The sequence below is a fragment of the Schistocerca americana genome, chromosome 11, assembly GCF_021461395.2.
Source record: "Schistocerca americana isolate TAMUIC-IGC-003095 chromosome 11, iqSchAmer2.1, whole genome shotgun sequence".
Classification (NCBI taxonomy): domain Eukaryota; kingdom Metazoa; phylum Arthropoda; class Insecta; order Orthoptera; family Acrididae; genus Schistocerca; species Schistocerca americana.
Window position 1 is genome coordinate 185,390,089 of NC_060129.1, and position 17,474 is coordinate 185,407,562.

Here is a 17,474-nt window from a genome sequence, read left to right on the forward strand (position 1 = left end):
AACGTCTTTTAGCTACCGGTAGCCATTTCGCTGGTCCGATAAAATCTTTACAGGTATCTCATGTAACTTAGTAAAGCAACTGTTTAAATGGCGGTTTATTTGAAGTTTCTGGTGAAGTTTGACTACCTCGTGATCTCTAGTGAAAGTGAATGTTAACACGGTATTAAATACTTTGTGACTGACGAGAAAAAACGTAACGGTACAGAGAAGTTAGCCCGTTCATAACATTTGTAAAGGGACGACCAGGAATAAGAACAGAGTTTACTGTGAACTGCTGTATTGCTCTTCTAGATTGTGGCGATTCTAGTGCCCACAATTATTATTTCCTGGCTGCCCATATTCGTTTAAGAGAAAATGACAGGTAGGTAATCATTCTATTGCGTTCGCTGTGGCTATTCAGAATATGACGATTCACGTAATTCGTTCTATCCTGTTGTAAATATTAAAATCTTATGTTAACAGCACTTTGTATTAACGTGCGTGTTTCAGTACAGTTTTGTATACTGATAGTGGAAGAGCTAAAAGAGTGTAATTGGTTTAGGAAGAACTACTAACTGTGTAATTTTCTCGACATCAGAACTCGATATAAAGAAAAAGATTTGTTTAAAAATTAATATTAAATTGTGCGATAAAGTGTGGCTCATAGATCACTGAATAGTCAGTGTGGATAGCTTTTCGTTATTTGCCTGTCAGCTACAAACTAAGTATTGCAATGAACAGTGCACAGAATTACGTGAGGGATTAGACACAAGATTTCAAATGCAACATGTGTGATTAAAAAGTACAAATTCAGTTCTGTTGTGCCTCTTTTTTTTAAGTAGAGATGTAATTACAATGCTCTTGGATTCACAGGTGTATCATAGGTAGAAGCAGATAGGTGGCATTGCAACTTTTGCTTGTCCTTTGGCCATTACCGAAAATTGCAATTCCATCTGTCTGCTTCGTCCAAAGATGTCATCAGGACAGCATACACCCTATTTTGAATGTACACAATATGACAAACGGACTCCAGTTGTTACACCTGTGAACAAATGTAAGTAGTGCATCAAATATTTAACACAAACAGCAGAATAGATGAAGTCATTCGCAAAATAAACCACAAGTACGACCAAACACAAGACTTTTTTCAATCAGTAAAATGCAGGTTGAGTACAGTAAATACCTTTATTTGGTAAACTCGCTTTAATATATTAGTTTCTTTGATCAGTATGCTGAAGCTAGAATTCGTGTGAAAAATGCAAGATTTGCCCTGTAAAGCTTACAGTATACCAGTATTGTATGAGCCAGTGATACAGAGAGACAACAGCAATTTGTTTTTATTGCATGTGACTTTGGTTTTGTGATGTTTTGAGATACTGCAATTTGTTCTGTCAGCTGCACAGTTTAGGGTGCCTTGCCACGGTTCACGCGGCTACCCTGTCGGAGGTTCAAGTCCTTCCTTTTGTGTGTGTGTGTGTGTGTGTGTGTGTGTGTGTGTGTGTGTGTGTGTGTGTAAGTTAGATTAGGTAGTGTATAAGCTTAGGGACTGATGACGTCATCAGTTTTTTCCCCCTTTAGCCGGTGTTAATTTCCTGTGTAGTGGTTCATTACTTGATGTCATCAGTGGTCCATGAATACTGCCTTTGAGCTGTATCTCATAGAAACAATGCAAATTGAATGTGACTGTACCTGTTTCCCTGCTTTTTTTCTTTCAGAAAGATACAAGTGCCATCATGGACAACAAGAAAAATGTTGAAATAAAAGAAGAGGAAACAAATGAGGCGCTCATTGAGCATATCTCTTTGGTAAGTGACTTTCATGTATTTCTTGCGACTGTTCCATTAATTTCTGTGTGCAGTTCTAAGCGCTACAGTTTGGAACCGAGCGACCGCTACGGTCGCAGGTTCGAATCCTGCCTCGGGCATGGATGTGTGTGATGTCCTTAGGTTAGTTAGGTTTAATTAGTTCTAAGTTCTAGGCGACTGATGACCTCAGAAGTTAAGTAGCATAGTGCTCAGAGCCATTTGAACCATTTTTGAATTTGTGTGTGCAGTAAGATGTACGGAAAACCTAATATGTGTAATGTTGTGGGAAGCATGAATAATTCAATCTAATGAAAAGGATGTCCCATAATCTGTCAGTGTTGAACATAACAGTGCAGAACACTTCATAAAGTACGTTGCCTGTTAAATCCCAGATAATGGAGAACAGCTTAATTTCTTGTTTGAGTGAATGTGAAGAATTTCTTAATGTATCACTCAGTGGCTTGAGTGGTATGTTTGCGTAAAAGTGGTTTCATTCTTATCAGGTATGCTTTTTTAAAAATTTAACATCTAATGTGCAACATTAAAATGAAGGTGACTTTATACTGAATATTAGCAGTAAAATTGAATCTGAAAGTAAAACACTGGTCAGGTAGGGCATTATTACAGTGTATACATAGCACAATAGGAGTTTCTTTAGCGTTATGTGTCTGCTAGTAATTTACAGTAATTATTTTGGAGAGAGATATGAAGAGGCATGCGCATTACTCTTCCTAATCACTTTCTGAGAAGTAAGTTTCATATTAATCTCTGTATTAGAATTTGTCTATGAATATGTCAACAATGCCTCAGTAGGATCAGCGTCAGAAAATTTTGATTTCAGATAAGTGCGATTAGCAAAAATTAATTGGTAGTACATCACATTGTGTGCAAGCAGTGTGATACTTCCAAAATCAATTTTTATGTTGTCAGCAAAGTTGTTATAAAGCGAAGCATTTACACATTAAAATTAAAATATTTCTTCTTAATTACCTCCTACTTTTGTGTGATATTCTAATCTTGAGGTCAATACACAACTATACTCTGAGTCCCCATGTTATTGGGCCACAAATTCATCTTTATGGGTTATATCAACAACCAATGCTGAATTACACCAACTGCAGTCCATTCCAGGAGTTTGATTGCAGGGTTCATTTGTGCTAAAGGTGCTGTTTAATGTACCAAATAATAAATCAAAAAATGTCTCCATAAAATATTATTTATTTTATGAACACAGTTTATGCAATAATTATTGACAGCTATTGGCTATGTTTCTCCAATATTGCCAACCTAGCTTTTTTTAGACAATCATTATTGGAGGTATAATGACCTGCCTCTACATCAAATCACACAGGTCTTCTTGTGACTCTTAAAATAAATGTATATAGATATGCCTCTCCTCATCAGGCATGTGAGGTCGTAAAAATTAATATATACTTTGCAGCAGAGTTATGCTGCCTGATGGGTGGCACTATTGTAATTTATACTGATTTTGTACATAAGAGTTTGCCCTTTGCTGTAATTTTCATTGTCTTATCAACGTCACATCAGTGATACATGTTTCACTTTGTGTGTATCTATTTTCTGTCGCTGAAGGTGCTGGTGATATTTCCCAGTTTTTCAGCAGTGTCACTGATATTTATGCCATTCAGTTGCATCAGGTTTTGGTAGAGGAGCACATTGAGAAGTTCTCTTCTCCTTTATTGAGAACAGCTTTGTCTAGGGAACAATTTACCTCTTACAACAAAGTCCTTCACTTGTGGGCACAAATACAGTATGGACATCATTATGGACTGCAGTTAATGTAGCTTAATGCAGTTATTTGCTTTTAAGGACTTAAAGTTCCCTGTTTGTTGAAATTCCCCCAATAAGTTTTAAGAGCTGGGATTTCAACATGTCTTTTTGATGCGATTTGGTTGCATGGTCATTAGATGTCGCCCATCTGTTGACCTGTGCCAGTATTTCCTGCCTTTCAGTTACTACACATGCATCCTCACTTGAAATCAATAGTATATTTTTGTCATTTGAACCACCTGCAGGCTGCTGCATAGCTGTATTCTTCTGTGGAAATATTGATGACAATTTTAGCAAAGCGGAGTCTCTCCATAAGATGTTGCTGGGTTCGCTGTTGATCAAGACTTCTTCTGCTGTCCTTTGTGATTGTTACCATATTAGTAACATCCTGTTGTCCATTACACCTCACCAGTCTTCGAATATGGTTAATGTAGTCATTATTCATAGGTACCTCACCCTTCAAAATGGTGAGAAACACCAGGCCAGTCTGGAGTGATTGGACGTCCATTTTGTTCAGTGTGTTCATAAAGATCGTACATTCATAAAGTTCGTAAGGACGATCACATGAATACTGATGCCTTTATTCTGGCATTTAAGGGGGATATCCTCCCAGAGAAGGTCAAGGTTATGTGTTACCAGTGAGATGTGAAGTTGAACGTCCTTGCATCCAAGGCGTGTTTGCCATGCTTGTGTTTTTGGGCACATGTCTTCCTGCTGTATGGTGGACCTGCTGAGCGGTGAATGTGGACACCAATTCCACAAGGGAAGCAGAGACCTTGTGTTCCACCATCTGTATGTGTTAAATGTCATGACTGTCCCTCTCCACACCCACAGATTGCCTGGTTTATAAGAAAGAAAAGGAGACACAGGAGTTTATCCTAAAGTGAGGCTCATCAGAAATATGATAGAGTTCACTCTGTGTGGATTGCATCTAACTTTGTTTCTGTTACATCCTTTCCCCTTCCTCTCTCTTCTGTATCCCAGTCCCATCTACCCCCTCTCTTCTCCCTCTCCCCTGCAATTCTCATGCCGCCCCCTCTTGGTGCCCCTCCCCCTCCCTCCCTGGAGAAGAGTCCCTCTTTTTCTGCACCCACCAGTGATGTGGCTCTCTCCCAGGGCTCCTGCTCCAGGGGTCTCCCAGGCCAGAGAGACAACTTGGTCATGGGACCCACAGTCTGTGCACCTCATGATCATCTGCTCTCTTTCAGTTCTGGATCTTGCAGAAGCTGGTTCTCTCTCTGGGCACTGTTCTCCTCTAGCTATGAAACAGGAGGAGGAGGAGGAGGAGGAGGAGAAAACATAAGTCCCAGGACAAATCCTCCCCCCTTGTTGCCCCCACAGGTGCCATCTCACCCCTCGTGACCCTGCCGTCAAGGGTGATGAACGGTGATCCGGCAGCATGATTGGCTCCAGCCCATTCATCTCCCATTTGGATTCCCATTCCTTGCTTATTCAATGGAATTGTAATGGATACTACTGTCGCCTCTTGCAGTTGCAATCCATTATTTTCTTTTACTCAGTAGCTTGTGTTATTCTCCAGGAGTCTCATTTTACTGATTCTCACTCACCAATCCTTCGTGGGTTCTGTGCTTTCTGTTGGAATTGAGTCGGTGCTTTTAGGCTTCCAATAGATTTTCACATTGGTCTGTACAGCCGTCATTAGTACATGGATAGCCCTTGGAAGCAGTTGTTGTCCAGGTCCACATTTGACTTTGCAGTAACAGTTTGTAATCTCTATCTCCCAACTGCTGTCCTCCAGCAACTCCCCTGTTCCATCCTCCTCCTTGGGATTTTTAATGTCCATCACCCTTTGTGGGGCAGTGCTAATTCATCTAGTCAGGAGCTCCTTGTTGATCAGTTTTTTGTGGCCCACCATCTGTGCCTTCTTAATGAGGGTTCCCCTACTCATTTTAGTGCACTTCCTCTGCCATTGGTCTTTCATTCGCTTCCCATCCCCTTCCTCTTTACACTGCTTGCCACACGGTGGCCTCTGCGATACATTGTGTCCCATTGATTCCTTTGTTCCCTTCCCACCTCTGAATGGCCAGGTTAGCCTGCCAGGCTCTCCATCATGCTGATTGGCCTCTATATACCTCCTAGCTGGTGTTTACACATTTGTTAGGTTGTACTGATGTTGTTCCATGTTCTGTTCAATGAGATAATTCACACTGCTGGCATTGTTGTTCCCTGCTTGCTGGGCCCCATTTGCTGTCAGTCAGTTCCATGGTGTAGTAGAACCATTTCCATCACCATATGTTCTTGTTGTTGTGCCTTGTAACATCTTGTGGCACCCAACTCCGCCAGTCTTATTACCTTTAAACATCTTCACACCAAGGCCCATTACTTAGTCAGCCAGAGCGACCGGGTACCCCCTGCGGGTCCGAGGTAAGAATAGGCCCGAGGTATTCCTGCCTGTCGTAAGAGGCGACTAAAAGGAGTTTCAACCGTTTCGGCCTTCCATGTGATGGTCCCCCTTGGGGTTTGACCTCAATTTATCAAAATTCTACAGAAGTACGAGCCTTTTGGGGAAGGACGCCTTACGTGGTGTACCACTGGTCCTCAGTGCACTAAGACCTTGGCACTCAGCATTGTACCGGCGTTGTAACCATACCCACTATTCCTCAAATTGGGCCTAAACGTCTGATGGGTTGTACAAGTTACGCCCATAGTGCGTCCCCATCTGCACCTACGATCATGATGGACTTTCCATGGCACCAGAAATCCAGCACGGTAGCCAGCCCGTTGTGGTGGGGTCGTCATGTACCCTCTAGGTTGTAGCCCCCTGACAACACAGGGATCGTACTGCCGATACCTGAGCTGCACCCTCCCCACGTCGGCCAAGGAGTAGATGCCCGTCTCCGTGGGGCATCAGGACTCCCGGCAATGGTCATCCTGCCAGGTGGCCCTTGCTGAGGCTGGGTGGCGCCTGTGGGGAGAACCTCTGGTCGGAGTGGGTGGTATCGGGGCGGACGTTTCGCAGATGAAACGTCAACACGTATCAGGTCGCTCTGCGGCCGAGTCTTTCAAAAGGAAAGGTACTGTCTCTAGTTCTGGTTCTCCTGCCCTTTCCCCCTTGGCCACTCCCTGGGAGGAGGGACAGGCCTGCCGGCTTGGGGCGAAGTACTTCCCCTGCTATTTGGTCTGTTCTCGAACCGATGGTGGGACGTTCGCCACCTCCAAGCCCCTGTTCTTTGTTCAGCACATTGAGGACATCTTCGGGGAAATCGAGGCTCTCAGTAAGATGTGTTCGGGGTCCGTCCTCATAAAGACCACCTCCGCCGGACAGTCGGCGGCGCTCGAGGTGTGCGACCGCCTAGGGGACATCCCAGTGTCCATTGTCCCGCATCTGGCACTAAATAGGACGCAGGGGGTTATTTTTCATTGGGACCTCCTGCTGCAATCTGATGAGGAGCTCAGGGCCAACCTGGAGCGCCGAGGCGTGAATTTCGTCCGGCGAGTCCAGCGCGGCCCCAAAGACCGTCACATCGACACTGGGGCCTTTATCCTCGCCTTCGAGGGGGACGTTCTCCCGGAGAAGGTAAAGGTGATGTGCTACCGGTGCGACGTGCGACCTTACGTCCCGCCTCCTATGCGCTGTTTTTGGTGTTTGCACTTTGGGCACATGTCCTCACGGTGTGAGGCTGAGCCCCTTTGTGGCGATTGTGGACGTCTTCTTCGTGAGGAACATACATGCACCCCACCACCTCGGTGCGTTAATTGTCCTGGCATCCACTTGCCTAGATCCTCAGACTGCCTTGCATATCAGGAGGAGGAGAAGATACAAGAACTCAAAACTTTGGATCGTCTCTCTTATTCTGAGGCCAGGAAGAAGTATGACCGCCTCCATCCCGTGCCGTTGGCCACTTCGTTTGCCTCAGTTGTGTCCACTCCTTCCGCGGTATCCTCACCCCTATCCTGTCCCCCCTCCGCCTCCTCCCCCCATCCGGGGTCTCTGCCTCCGCCTCCCAAATCCCTCCCTTCCAAATCCTCCTCCCCCGTGGCCCCCGCCCCCTCTGCCCCAGGGGCCACCCTTCCTCCTCCTCCCCCCCCCCCCCCCCCCGCCGCCTGAGAAGCGATCCTCTTCTCAGGCGTCCATCTTGAAAATGTTCTGGACCCCAGCTTCTGAGGTCCGGCGTTCCAAAACGGACCCCGCACGTGAGGACCTTCTTCGGGTCCAGCCCACCATCCCTGTGCCTCCTCGGACTGCCAAGAAGGCCTCCAAGAAGAAGTCTCTATCCCCCTCTCCACCCCGGCGCGTTTCGTCTGACGCTCCATCCGTGAGTCGCTGCTCCCGGCTGTCCTCAGTTTCGCCGGGACGCTCTGCTGCCAAGCGCTCAGCTGGCCTCTCGTCGGCAAATGATGCTGCCCCTCCTACACAACCAGGGACAGCGGCCGCAGCTGGTGACGACTCGATGGAACAGGATCCACCTCCCGCCGGTTGTAGTGTTGTTCCCTCGAAACCTGGCCCTCCGCGGCCGTCGAGGTGACCAGCTCTTTCCCCGTCTCGTTCCCCCTCTTTTATGACTAACGATGGCCTTGTTACATTGGAATGTAAGAGGTATTCGATCTAATCGGGAGGAATTACACCTGCTCCTCCGCCTGCACTGTCCGCTCGTCCTTGGTCTCCAGGAAACCAAGTTGCGCCCGACTGACTGTATTGCCTTTGCCCACTATACCTCGGAGCGGTATGACCTCACCCCTGTGGACGGTATCCCAGCTCATGGTGGGGTCATGTTGCTCGTTCGGGACGATGTCTATTACCATCCCATTGACCACCCCACTCCAAGCAATAGCTGTCCGTATTACTCTTTCTGCTTTTACTTTTTCAGTTTGTACCATTTACACTCCATCGTCATCCGCTGTTAGTTGGGCTGACATGATGCACCTGATTGTTCAGCTTCGCCCGCCGTTTTTATTGTTTGGCGACTTCAATGCCCATCATCCCCTTTGGGGCTCTCCTGCATCCTGTCAAAGAGGCTCACTCTTGGCGGATGTCTTCAACCATCTCAATCTTGTCTGCCTCAATACTGGCGCCCAGACTTTCCTCTCGGACTCTGCTCATACCTACTCCCACTTGGACCTCTCGATCTGTTCTACCACTCTTGCCCGTCGGTTCGAGTGGTATGTCCTTTCTGACACCTCTTCGAGCGACCACTTCCCCTGTGTCGTTCGTCTCCTGCACCACACCCCATCCCCACATCCTTCGAGCTGGAACATACCGAAAGCTGACTGGGGACTTTACTCCTCCCTGGCGACCTTTCCGGACCACGATTTTCTCAGTTGTGACAGTCAGGTCGAATACCTCACGGCTGTTACCATCAATGCTGCCGAACGTTCCATTCCTCGTACTACCTCTTCTTCACGTCGCATTTCCGTCCCCTGGTGGAACGAGGCTTCTAGAGACGCTATCCGTGCTCGACGACGTGCTTTACGCACCTTTCGCCGCCATCCTACGTTGGCGAATTGTATTGGATACAAACGACTCTGAGCGCAATGCCGTAGAGTCATCAAAGACAGCAAAAAAGCTTGTTGGGCCTCTTTCACCAGCTCCTTTAACTGTTTTACTCCCTCTTCTGTCGTATGGGGTGGCCTGCGCCGGCTGTCGGGCATTAAAGCCCACTCCTCGGTACCTGGCCTGACCTCAGGTAATGAGGTCCTTGTTGATCCTGTGGCTGTCTCCAACGCCTTTGGCCGGTTTTTCGCGGAGGTTTCAAGCTCCGCCCATTACCACCCTGCCTTCCTTCCCGGGAAAGAGGCAGAAGAGGCTCGGCGACCTTCCTTCCACTCGCTGAATCTGGAAACCTATAATGCCCCCTTTACTATGCGGGAACTCGAACGTGCGCTTGCACTGTCCCGGTCCTCTGCTCCGGGGCCAGATGCCATTCACGTTCAGATGCTGGCACACCTTTCTCCGGCGGGCAAAAGCTTCCTTCTTCGTACCTACAATCGCGTCTGGACCGAAGGTCAGGTCCCCATGCGTTGGCGTGACGCCGTCGTTGTTCCTATACCCAAACCCAGGAAGGATAGACACCTTCCTTCTAGTTACCGCCCCATTTCTCTTACAAGCTGTCTCTGTAAGGTGATGGAGCGCATGCCTCATGCTCGGTTAGTTTGGATTCTTGAATCTCGACGGCTGCTTACCAATGTCCAATGCGGCTTTCGTCGCCGCCGCTCCGCTGTTGACCACCTTGTGACCTTGTCGACATTCATCATGAACAACTTTTTGCGAAGGCGCCAAACGGTAGCCGTGTTCTTCGATTTGGAGAAGGCTTATGATACCTGTTGGAGAGGAGGTATCCTCCGCATTATGCACAGGTGGGGCCTATGCGGTCGCCTGCCCCTTTTTATTGATTCCTTTTTAACGGATCGAAAGTTTAGGGTACGTGTGGGTTCCGTATTGTCCGACATCTTCCTCCAGGAGAACGGAGTGCCTCAGGGCTCCATCTTGAGCGTAGCCCTTTTTGACATCGCGATCAATCCAATTATGGATTGCATTCCACCTAATGTCTCAGGCTCTCTCTTTGTCGATGACTTCGCGATCTACTGCAGTGCCCAGAGAACATGGCTCCTAGAGCGCTGCCTTCAGCGTTGTCTAGACAGCCTATACTCGTGGAGTGTGGCAAATGGCTTCCGGTTCTCTGAAGAGAAGACGGTTTGTATCAACTTTTGGCGATATAAAGCGTTCCTTCCGCCATCCTTACATCTCGGTCCCGTTGTTCTCCCATTCGTGGAATCAACTAAGTTTCTAGGGCTCACGTTGGACAGGAAACTGTGTTGGTCTCCACATGTCTCTTATTTGGTGGCCCGTTGTACACGTTCCCTTAATGTCCTCAGAGTTCTTAGTGGTTCATCTTGGGGAGTGGATCGCACTGTCCTGCTTCGCTTGTATCGGTCCATAGTCCGATCAAAGCTGGATTATGGGAGCTTCGTCTGCTCGGCCATCCCTCTTACGCCGTCTCAACTCCATCCACCATCGGGGGTTACGTCTTGTGACCGGAGCCTTCTACACTAGTCCTGTCGAGAGTCTTTATGCTGAAGCTGCTGAATTACCATTGACCTACCGGCGCGACGTACTGCTGTATCGGTATGCCTGCCGGCTGTTGTCTATGCCCGACCACCCCTCTTACCAGTCCTTCTTCGCCGATTCTCTCGACCGTCAGTACGGGTTGTATGTGTCTGCCCTGCTGCCCCCTGGAGTCCGCTTCCGTCGCCTGCTTCGACAATTGGATTTTGCCCTCCCTACCACCTTCAGAGAGGGTGAGAGCCCGACACCACCTTGGCTCCAGGCTCCGGTTCATATTTATCTCGACCTCAGCTCACTCCCAAAGGAGGGTACTCTGGCTGCACTGTATTGCTCACGGTTTGTCGAACTTTGTGCTCGACTTGCCGGTCACGCCTTTATTTACACCGATGGCTCCAAAACTGACGATGGTGTCGGCTGTGCCTTTGTCGTCGGGGCCGCCACCTTTAAATACCGGCTCCTCGACCAGTGTTCCAGCTTTACGGCTGAGCCATTTGCTCTCCATCAGGCCGTTCAGTATGCCTGCCGCCGCCGCCATTCATCGTATGTACTCTGCTCTGACTCACTCAGTGCTCTTCAGATCCTTGGAGCTCCATATCCGGTCCATCCCTTGATTCAACGGATACAGCAGTCCCTCCATTCTTTCGCTGATAATGGTTCTCCTGTCAGCTTTCTGTGGGTTCCCGGACATGTAGGAGTGCCTGGGAATGAGGCTGCGGATGCTGCAGCCAAGGCTGCAGTCCTCCTGCCTCGGCCAGCCTCCCATTGTGTCCCGTCATCTGACGTTCGTGGGGATGTTTGTAAGAGGCTTGTGTCGTTGTGGTGGGATGCTTGGTCATCCCTCCAAGGAAACAAGCTCCGGGCAGTAAAACCGCTCCCAACTGCTTGGACAACCTCCTCCCGACCATCTCGGCGAGAGGAGGTCCTTCTGACCAGGTTGTGGATTGGGCATTGCCGGTTTAGCCACCGCTACCTGCTCTCCCGTGACCCAGCCCCGCAGTGCCCTCGTGGTCAGGCATTAACAGTGCACCATGTTTTATTGTTGTGTCCCCGTTTTAGTCAATCTCGTGTTGTCCTGTCCCTGCCATCTACTTTACCGGATATTTTAGCTGATGACGCTCGAGCAGCTGCTCATATTCTGCGTTTTATAACTTTGACTGGCTTGTCCAGAGACATCTAACCTTTTTACTTATTTTATCTGCATCTTTGTCAGGTCTTCCTGGTGTCCCCCCTCCCCTTGAGTTTTACTAGATTCCATGTGCTCTAACAACAGTGACTGGGCGCTAATGACCTCAGTAGTTGAGCGCCCTTAAACCCCACAAAAAAAAAAGAGCAACCGGGTGTGCTGGGAATGCTTTGTATCCTCCCTAGGTTGTTCTGCCCTTTCATCATGGGTGTAGGCTACACTCCTCACTCTCCAAGGGTATCAGCAGCAGTGTTCTTTCCAGATATTGCCCTTCCAGGTGACCTTCATACAGATCCATCAGTTCTTGCAGAACAGCTTGCAACCCATTTTGTGATGGCATCATGTGAACCTCCTATCCAGTCATCTTCCTTGTCTGGAAGGAGCAGGCTGAAGCTTCCCACTTGCATTTCACGCCTTGTCAGGTAGAAACCTGCAACATACCTTTTACTGGATAGGAACTTCTTCTGGCCCTCTCCTCTTCTCACAATTCAGCCCCTGACCATGATTTCACCCATAACCAATTGCCTCAACACTTCGGTCCTCCAAAGTGACAATATCTCCTCTAGATGTTTAGCTGTATTTGGCTCCAAAGGCATTTTCCCCTTTCAATGGAAAGACAGTATTGTGGCTCTTGTCCTGAAGCCCAGCAAGGATCCGTCATCCCCCATCACCCATCAGTCTTAGTGTCCCATGCAAGTCATTTGAAGAGATGATGGCTGTTCATCTCAGTTGCACCCTCGAATCTCCTTATCAATGCAGCTTTCAGGAGGGCAGTCTCTGATTGGTCACCTGCTTCAATTGGAAACTGCAGTTTGGCAGGCCTTTTCTCAGTGCTCCATCTTGTCATAGTTTTCTTCAGTCTTCATAAGGCCTATGACACAGCTTGGCAACCTTGCATCCTACTGATTTTTATTTGCTAGCCCCACTGGTCATTCAGAATTTAATTTGGCACCACTCTGAGCTCCCTCATCTGGTTCAGATTCACTGATGATATCTTCATGATCTGGATTGATGGTGAGGACACCCTATCCACATTCCTCCAGAACCTCAACACCTTCTCCCTCATTCGCTTCACTTGGTCGTACTCAACCCAATGAGCCACTTTCCTCAATGTTGATCTCCATCTCAAAGGTGGCTACATCGGTACCTCTTCCATATCAAAACTACCACCATTAGCAATTCCTCCACTACAACAGTTGCCACCCATTCCATACCAAGAAGTCCCTTGCACACAGTCTAGCCACACATGGCCATCGCATCTGTTGTGATGAGTGGTCCCTCTCGAAATATACTGAGGGTCTCACTGAGGCCTTCACAGACCGTAATTACCCTCCAAACCTTGTACAAAAACAGATCTCCCATGCCTTATCTTTCCAGTCATCCACCACTTCCCAAAATCCCACCATCCAGTAAAAGGGGACCTTTCCCCTTGTGACTCAGTACCCGCCCGCATCTCGTGGTCGTGCGGTAGCGTTCTCGCTTCCCACGCCCGGGTTCCCGGGTTCGATTCCCGGCGGGGTCAGGGATTTTCTCTGCCTCGTGATGGCTGGGTGTTGTGTGCTGTCCTTAGGTTAGTTAGGTTTAAGTAGTTCTAAGTTCTAGGGGACTGATGACCATAGCTGTTAAGTCCCATAGTGCTCAGAGCCATTTGAACCATTTTTGACTCAGTACCACCCAGGACTGGAGCAACTGAATTACATTCTCCATCAGGATTTTTACTACCTCTCATTGTGCCCTCAAATGAGAGATATCCTACCCACTATCCTTCCCACTCATCCCACAGTGGCATTCTGCCACCCACCCCACCTACACAATATCCTTGTCCATCCCTACACAACTCCTGCTCCCAACCCCTTGCCTCATGGCTCATATTTCTGTAATAGATCGAGATGCAAGACTTGTCTTACATCCTCCCACCCCCACTTACACCAGTCTGGTCACAAATGTCACCTATCCAATCAAAGGCTGTGAAACCAGTCATGTGATTGACAAGATAAGCTGCAACCACTGTGCTGCATTCTGTGTGGGCATGAGAACCAAGAAGCTGTGTGTCTGCATGAATGGCCACTGACAAGCTGTGGCCAAGAAACAACTGGACACCCTGTTGCTGAGCATGCCACCCAACATAACATTCTTCATTTCTGTGACTGCTTCACAGCCTGTGCTATCTGGATCTGGATCAACACCAGCTTTTCTGAATTGCACAGATGGGACTCTGTCTGCAATGTATCTGATGTTCCCATAACCCTCCTGATCTCAACTTTTGTTAGTCATTGTCCTTACCCATCTAGCCCCTTCCCTGTTCCCATTCCAGCACTACACATCCCTCTGTTCATCATAGTCATTTCACTTCTCTGCTACCCCGTTCTCTCCCCTGCCCTCTGTCTAACCTCCTTACTGCACCTAGCCACTCTACTCTCTGTCCACCACATCTTTGTACATCCCTCTAGCAGCACTTCACCGTTTCCCACTCCTACCTGGTTATCCTTCCCTTCCCCACCCCAGCCTCCTCCTTACTGCCACCTGGTTGCCTCTCCCATCATGCACTGATGCTTGCTGTCTAGCTTCAGCTGCCAGAGACTGTGGTCATGTGTGTGTGAGTTGCATTTGCATGAGTGTGTGTTGTGTGCATGTTGTCCATTGAAGACATGCACGGAAAAATGGGCTAATCCTCAAACGTAAAAGCTCGGAAATGGGCGTTGCTGTCTGTTGCTGGGTATGCGTAATATCAAAATTGACAATGGTTTCATCCCTAAATATCACATTAGGAGATTTGGGGGTGAGACCAATGTCAATTTTGATAGTTCCCATACCCAGCAACAGATGGCAACACTTATTTCTGAGATTTTACTTTTGAGGGTTAGCCTGTTTTTCCGTGCATGTCTTCTATTTTTGACAAAGGCCATGTTGGCCGAAAGCTCTGTTTATAACAGTCTTTTTGTTGTGCCTATCTTCATCTCACCGTCTCTGCTATATGGTGAGTAGCAACTAGACTTTTCATAATACTGATTAAGCAAAAGTCCATATAAATATAATTGTTTTTAAGTTACATCTGCTTTTAATTAATATTCCTGTTTTTCCTAGTGAAATTACTGTAAGAAAAATGTTAGTGAAATACAATTTTAACAACCCCCATTAAGGAAAAAATTGTATGGGCAGTGGAGGGGCAGAAAATAATCCATAGTCATATGAATGTGGGATTGACCCTCATTAATGAACATTGTAGACGAAAGCCCATTTTGTGTGCAGTTTTACCTGTTAAGTTTCATCAAAACTTATCCAGTATTAAACTCTAGCACAAAATGTTCAAAGTATGTTTCCCCCAAGTTGTGTCTCACGTAACCGTTGACAATGTGACAGTGAACATGCTACATTTTATCATCAGTAGTGGCATGTTTCTGGTGTGTCCTGTAATGCTGCTAACCCACAGTTTAGCACCGCTATGTGGATCATCAGTCCAGCTTTGCAGGCACACCAGCTGATGGCGGCTTTGAGGCTACCACATCTATGGACCCTTTGGTCCCTCAGCTGTGCCATTTTCCTCAGCCAATCTGAGCCCTCATCGCTATACCAATAGCTATCTAGTAGTCATCTGCTGCATGAGCATAACTGCCCTTGCCCAGTGAGCAATGGGCAGTTTTGTCTCTGCTGGCATAGGCAAAAGACCACCAGGACCACCCCACCACTCAGACTTGATGTTATCCTTGCCACCCAAGACCACTCCCCATCATGACGTGTTACTCCAACTGTGGACTTTGCTGCTGGAATTCCTTGTACTGTTCATAGGATGGGATTTTAATTTTATGTCTACTGTTGATGTCTAAGAAGATAGTTGTTTTCATTTGCAAGAGAACTTTTCAGAAGATAGTCTCATGTAAATCTTTATGTATGTTGTTTTCCAAGAAGTTTGTTGTCATAGAAGTTATTCCTTTAGTTTCGAGAATGACTTTTCTTATTTGTTTTGAACTGCCAACAGTTCACAGAACTTTCATTTGTGAACATAAACTAATTGTGTTGATAAATTGATTTGTGAGTGTAATCACTGACTTACTGGGAAAGTACTGCAAGCTGGGACAGTTCAAGCACCATTTTGCATTGTGTTCAGTTGGTCACTAAACACATTTGCACCTCTCATTCACCCAAATGTAATGACAATGTACACTACTTGGGACAGTGTCTACGGAGATTTGCACGCACAGACATGGGACAGCAACTGATTGGTACATTGAAATTAGTTTCCAGAATTTGTAATGGGCAGTTCTCCTATTCATTAACAAGGCTCATTCCTCCCTCTCGCCCCACCCCCCTTGATCCGCCCTGGAGGGGGTTCACTGATCTTTGTCAGGTTCGTGCTTGGCAACTACTGTGCTCCAGCCTTTGCAGCATCTTTTCACTTCCATGCTGCATGTGTATCCTCTTGCTATTCTTTTTCCCTTCACTTGGTGAATATATGTGGGATGTTTCTGGGAATGTGTTCTACATTTTCAGTAGGCTGCGTCAGAACACTCTCTCCACTATGTTTCGTTCCTTTTTTTCTTTCTTCATTCCTCTTCTCCTATCTTTCCTCTGCTTTGGCATATGAGGTTCCTCATTTTCTTCTTCCTCCCTGTGCATGTCAGAAGACCAGCCCATGAATCTGACACATAACAGGTGACTGAATAATGCATAATCACCAACCCTGGGTCAACTGGTAGGGTTCGCACATATCCCTGGTACAGGCCGGACACAGGGAGGGGTGACTACCTGAGCTGCTACCTTCCCAACTTGCTGATTGGTCCCTCTGTCTGTCAGGTGTTTGGCAGATGTGAAAAGTCACGAAAGGTGGGTGCACACCCCCCCCCCCCCCCCCCCCCCCCAGCGCACCCACCCACCTCTGAGGGGGATCCCTCCAGTTGGAAGGAGTACGCCATCGGAGACACTTGACAGTCGTGGAAGATTTTCTCGCAATGAGCAAATCGTCATCTTCACAGTCTGGTCTACTAAATGTAAATGGAATAAGGCTCATGATTCAAAGACCCTCCCAGCTGCACCACAATTCCTCATTGTGTAATGACTCTTTGCTTTTGGAGACTACTTCTGATTCTCAAGCCCAACTGCTTGCAGCTTTGCTCCTCTATGGCTATCCTGTTCATGTCGATACCCATCGAATGCCGAGGTATTCCCATGGTGTTATTTAGACTAGGCTGTTCGATAGTCTGACCAAGGCAGAAATCCAAATGTACCGCCCTGATCAGGGTACCATTGCAGTCCTTCAGGTGATGAAAAAGGTAGATGCACCCTTAGTGCCCAGATGCACTGTTTTCCTCAATTTTGATAGAGTGGTGCTTCCAGCAAAGATCAAAGCAGGCAGTGAAGTTATCACAATCTGACTGTACATTCCAAACCCAATGCACTGCTACTGGTGTCATCATTACAACCACACTCGAATGTCCTGTCAACACCCAGCCAAATGTGTAACCTGTGATAGGGAGGCTCGTGAGGGTGATTGTCCACCTTTTTCTCCCTGCCGTATCAATTGTAATGGCGACCACGCAGCCTCCTCCCGAGATTGTCGGATGTATCTTGATGAGCAGGCCATCCAGGAGACCCAGGCGAAGAAAAAAGTGCCTTATCCGGTCACTTGCAAGTTGTTGGTTAGTCAGAAACCACATGTTCTACCATCTGGCACTTACAGTACTGTTTGTTACATCTT

General features: G+C 47.4%; 1 protein-coding gene across 1 annotated transcript in view; it reads left to right on the forward strand.

The window, feature by feature from the left end:
- LOC124553529 overlaps window positions 1–17,474 on the forward strand; it is a 50,322-nt gene that overhangs the window by 11,414 nt on the left and 21,434 nt on the right. Inside the window, exon 2 of the mRNA XM_047127378.1 lies at window positions 1,695–1,784. Within this exon, the coding sequence (XP_046983334.1) occupies window positions 1,695–1,784 (90 nt within the window). The remainder of the gene's footprint in view (window positions 1–1,694; window positions 1,785–17,474) is intronic.